The 5047-nt window shown below is 53.0% G+C and overlaps 1 protein-coding gene across 5 annotated transcripts in view; it reads left to right on the forward strand.

The window, feature by feature from the left end:
• Positions 1-5047, forward strand: part of LOC113209007 (hemicentin-2-like) — a 211700-nt gene that overhangs the window by 139964 nt on the left and 66689 nt on the right. For all 5 annotated transcript variants that reach the window (XM_052263931.1, XM_052263934.1, XM_052263935.1 and 2 more), the window contains one exon: positions 3790-3940. In XM_052263931.1, the coding sequence (XP_052119891.1) occupies positions 3790-3940 (151 nt within the window). The remainder of the gene's footprint in view (positions 1-3789; positions 3941-5047) is intronic.

The raw sequence follows: 5047 nt of genomic DNA on the forward strand, positions 1-5047 counted from the left end.
GGCGGCCCCGGCCTGCCCCGGCCTGCCCCTGGTCCGCTTCGGCCCGCTGCCCCCAAAAGCCCTTTCCAACACACTTGCCGGACTGCCCTCGCCGGCTCGGTCCGGCGGCGCAAGGCGAGCGGGCTGCCTCCTCGGCTCCCCCCCAGGGTGTCGTTTTCTTTGAAGTTGAACTGGAAAATGTATCAGGAGCAGGAAGCCTCGGGTCATGACTTCCCGGCAAACAAGGAGAGGAGGTAGACGGGATTGAATCGCTGGGCGGGCCGGGGGGGCCGGGGGGTGGGGACGGCCTTCGCTCGCTTCTAAGACCTTTCGAGCCGTCGGCAATAATTGGTGGCTCTGCAAATAGGTTCAATTTACACAAATTCCCCACCCGAGGGCGGCGCTGCCAGCCCTGAGAACCAACTCTCGGCATATTTGCTCATTTAATAGTAATTTTCCGTTTGGTAGCTCTCCCCCTGCTCCCCCTCCTGCATGCAGAGGAAGGGTGCTTTGATGAGGTGAGGTTAATTGTGTCTCCGCTGTTTGTCTTTGCTGATCAGGACAATCTGCCCCGCTCCGTTCCGACGGCGAAGTGACGCGGGGAGAAAAGAGGTTTAGTTTGCGAAAACTTGCACGGGGCTTTACCTCCATCGCCCTACCCATCACCGCGCGCCAGACTGCTAAAAACGAATGTGCAAATATCGCTGACTTTTGTGCGCAACTTATGATTTTCTCATTACATTCTGTTTTAATAAATCGCACACTTCGTAGTGTGCAAGCATTAATCATTAGTGAACTAAACGTTTGCAAAATGATTAATGTTTGCACACCAAATATTGACATCAAGTTTAGTTTGACACCATCGTGTATGATAAACTTTGCACACTTGAAACTGCAAATCTTTTGTGGTTTTTCGACAGTCAGGTAAACGTAAAATGTAAAGGAGAGCGTCAGCAGTTTGCCCTGTGGAGGCCGCCGCCCTGCCCGCCGCACTACGCTATTCCTCGCTCTAGCCTCAGTGCGAGACTCAACTTCGTCCCCCGAGCGCTATACTCGGGGATGTGTGCGGGTGCAATGGGACAAAGAAGAAGAGACAGCAGGCAAAATATATCCTACGAAAAACAGACATAAATTCAACTTATAGGCTCGAACTTAGGTTTGAAACTTTTAATAAACTTTAAAACATTTTATTTTCCAATTGGCAAACTATTTCTCTTTGTCAAGAAACGTAAGGTTATATACAGACTGTTAAAAATATATCCAAGCAGTAATATCCATTCTTACAATAATGTGGCTGTTCCATTCCTTTTCCTTGGGCTATGTCGCAGTATAAGGCGAAAGCATGAAACCACCCTTTAAGCTATCGTTGAAAGCGACTTGCAGTAGGAGCTGCTTCCCCTTTCCGCATTGTCCGCATCGGGGTTTTGGCGCGAGCACAGGCCGGTAGGGGTCTGCGCGAGTCCTGCTGCTACGCCCCTGGACAGACCCTCCTCCTCCACCACCCGCGGGCCGTGGACAGCCTGGCGGCGGCGCCGTGCAAGGCAGCAGGCGAGACCAGTTCGCTCAAGATTGGCATCACGTAGGGCGTTGTTGTAAACTCGGGCCTCATTGGGGAAGGAGGGCACGGGGCCGGGGCTGGGGGAGGGGGGGGACGCAGCACTCGCAAGGCCACAACAGCAGGGGGCCGACGCGCCGCCGGCCCGGGGGTGGTCGGCAGACGGGGGCTGGAAGACGGGGAAAGGGGCATTGGTCCCCACGGGGCAGAGCGAGCAGAGTGAGGTTGGCCGGCGGGGCGGGGAAAGGGGGGGGGGGCCGAGGCGGGGCTGACCACCATCAGTCGACCGCGCGAGAACCACCACGTCACATTAAGAGCCAATAGGTCCGGTCGACCACACCCGCGCGGGGAGGGGAAGAGAATGGCCAAAGGGGAGCTGGTGTGAAGCAGGTGTGAAGCACACCGAGTTTTTGTTCTACCGCGAAAGAAAACAGGCGTGATTCTTAACTTAAAAGGAAAAAGTTCCCTTGTTTTAGCGAAGTCTATTTCAAAGGTCGTTTTTTTGTCATAAATTGTTTGGAGGTAACGAAACGCTCAGAAAATACGAGAAAGTAGGTCCGTTTAATTCGGTGCAGTACGGCAGTTTGGCGCCTGCGAACCTCGGGGTAGGCCAGCCCGCAGTACACGTGTGCACACCGGGCAAGATGTTGCCTACCTACTAGGCGCCATGAGAGCTCGAAATGAGCAAGGTGGACTTGGCAGGTTCGTAACGGACGTACATTCCAGGACATTTGTACGTTCTGCGTGCTCCGTTTTGGCTAGCGGTACCCAGTGTGTTCATCACATCTCCAGAGTGTGAATTCGAACGGCTGGAAGTGCGAACTCCGAACTATCGATCGAGCATCCATAGCTATCTCGGCCGTGCTATTGTAGGCGAGGAAAGAGCTCGTCGTGGCTTCGCAGCCGCCTGCTGGGGCTGGTCGGCACGGCAAGGTATTGCATCCATGACGCTAGCCAATTTTTCTGCGTTGCATTGTGAAGCCCCGACAAAGCCAGCTGCTGCGGTATATTCATCCATGCCGGCCTGCCCACCCAGCTCGGCGTTCATATGTTGCTCACGGCCGTGTACGACGCACCCAGATATGATGCCACATATTTTGCCGTCGCTTCCGGGCCCTGCCCGGCTAAAAACGCGCGCCCGTCGCTCCGGACAGCGCCGCCGTGGCGGCAATATCGTGTGGAGGCCGCAGGCTGGCGGTGTGAGGGCGACGGACCCTGTGCGCGCGGCCAAATAAAAGTGGGTGACGTTTCATTTCTAGTGTTAAAAGCACGGTCGTGTTCTAAAGCGGGACGCCCAACTCAACTCACGGTCTTCCCTTTTGCATTTAAAATGTATTTTGGTGTTCTAGCGCCTCACTGATAAAAATCTGTTTTAAATTTACAACACATGTGATGTAAAGTTTGATAGCGACATATGCTGTCAAAAAACAAAACATGTTGTAATCCAACAACATTCACAAAACTTTCTAAAACAAATTTTTATTTCAAAAAAGTGGTTATTTACTTCCACCTGTTTTGTTGTAGTGTTACAACATGGTGATAAGTCGATACCCTAGACTAAAAGGCACGCAGTTCAGCCGCAGCCGCGCGTACCAAGACTAACGCAGTTCAGCCGCGCCTTTCGAAAGACACCCAGGTTACCGCTCCAGAGATACGAACTTTATGCGTGAGTCTTAGAACTGCGTGCCTTAGCGTCTAACGTGTCGAAGTATTGATTATTGTTATGGATTACGGGCCACAACGGGTAAAATCGAATGAATTTTGTCACAGGCCAATGAATACGAATGATGTTGTTTTTTTAACAAAGTACTCATCACAAATTGTGTCATCACTGTGAAAAATATTAGGTAGGTTTACAGAAAAATTTTCCTTGACGCAAGTTGTAAAATTACAATTTGAAATCGTAAAAATGCACGCAGTACGTATCGACTTGGAATCCATTGGCGAGTAAAAAATCTGCTCTCGTATATTTACAACTTAAATTATAATTCGAGTTTACAAAAATTTTGCAAATTTACGACTATATTTTTTGCAGTGCATAATTTGACAACTTTTTTTAACAGTGAGTTTTCTTTTACATTAATGAGAGTTGAAAGTGGCTGACGCCTTAACATTTTTTATGTATATTAATGTTTAGGTGTTAGGTGTTTCGCAGTATCACATCTGATGAAAACGTTAAATACTGAGCTAAAGTGTGTCCTTGGCCTGTGTGATGTGTTATCTCTCTTGACCTTGTGTGCCTGCTCTCTGCGCAGGTCGACACCCGCGACAACGACACGATGGCCTGGTCGCGGCTCACCTTTAGACCCAAGGCCGCCGACGACGGCGCGACGATCCGCTGCCACGCCGACAACCCGCACCTAGACGGGTCGGGCATCGAGGACAGCTTCACCCTCAACGTCGTGCGTAAGTACTCCCACCAGCGGGCCCGGGGGCATCGGCCAGGGCGCCGGCCAGGGCGTCGGCCAGGGCGTCGGCCAGGGCGCCCGCCTTCCTCCTCCCTCCCTTCAGCGTTTTCTTCTCGGGGCCGAACGCTTAGAGAGGGGCCCAGGGGTTTCGGACGCAGGTCCCGCCGGTGATAGATCACCTTTCAAAAGAGGAAATGAAAGTGCGTGTGGCGAGGATGGGGCGGAGGGGAGAGCACTACTGCCCCCTGCCGTGCATGCTGGCGCATGGGCACCTTACTCGGCCTCGAGAACTGCAGAGAAAGGAAAATAAGGAATATCATCGAAAGGCCCGCTGAAGCTGTTTACTTAGCTCGCTTCGCTTGTTGTCGGGACAGCATCCGGGGCCGTAGCCCGCCAAAGAGCCAGCCCCTTCCTGTGGGCGGCTCTTGCCACCTCCCCGGGCTCCGGCGGATAAGCCACGCTGTACTTTGAAGTTTTGTGTAAATCTACCCGCGTCTTACTGCACTTGTGTTGTCGGATCCACACGTGCTCTTCGCCACCCTGCGCTCTACAGCCTCCCCACAGCCTCTTTAAAGTTTCTGTCATCACTCCCTCTTTTAGTCCTCTTTTCGTCCCCCTCTCCCATTTTCTCTCTTTCTCCCGGAAATGGTGTCCTGGCAAATCCATGGCGCAAATCCTTGGCAGAAGGCTGGCCGGTCACTCTCCCATCCGTCTCCCCTGCCCCTCCCGCGGCCCCGCCCCACCCCGCTGCGGAGTAGCTCAGCGGTGCACTTGTTCTCATCACGTCGCCTTACGACGGGCTGGCCGCCTCCGCCAGGCCCGCCCCGGAGCCACACCACTTCAGTATCATGTAACTCCTCCTGTACTCCGGGCTTTGCAGTGCCCTGCCCCGCCCCACCGCCTTGCTCCGGGCGTAGTGTGATAAGAGATAAAGGGACGCTGCTGAGCGGTGTACCTCGTGAGTAACGCCGAATTGATTTTGAGATGGTGAAAAATGTTGATGTTTGGTCACAGAACACGTCACAGGAGATAGAAGCTACCTCCTAGAAGTCGATATACGTTGTGGTGGCCTCTACTTCTTTTTCTTCCTTTCACCCCCCCCCCC

The sequence above is a fragment of the Frankliniella occidentalis genome, unplaced genomic scaffold (assembly GCF_000697945.3).
Source record: "Frankliniella occidentalis isolate FOCC.00 unplaced genomic scaffold, Focc_3.1 Scaffold15, whole genome shotgun sequence".
In the NCBI taxonomy this organism is placed as follows: Eukaryota; Metazoa; Arthropoda; class Insecta; order Thysanoptera; family Thripidae; genus Frankliniella; species Frankliniella occidentalis.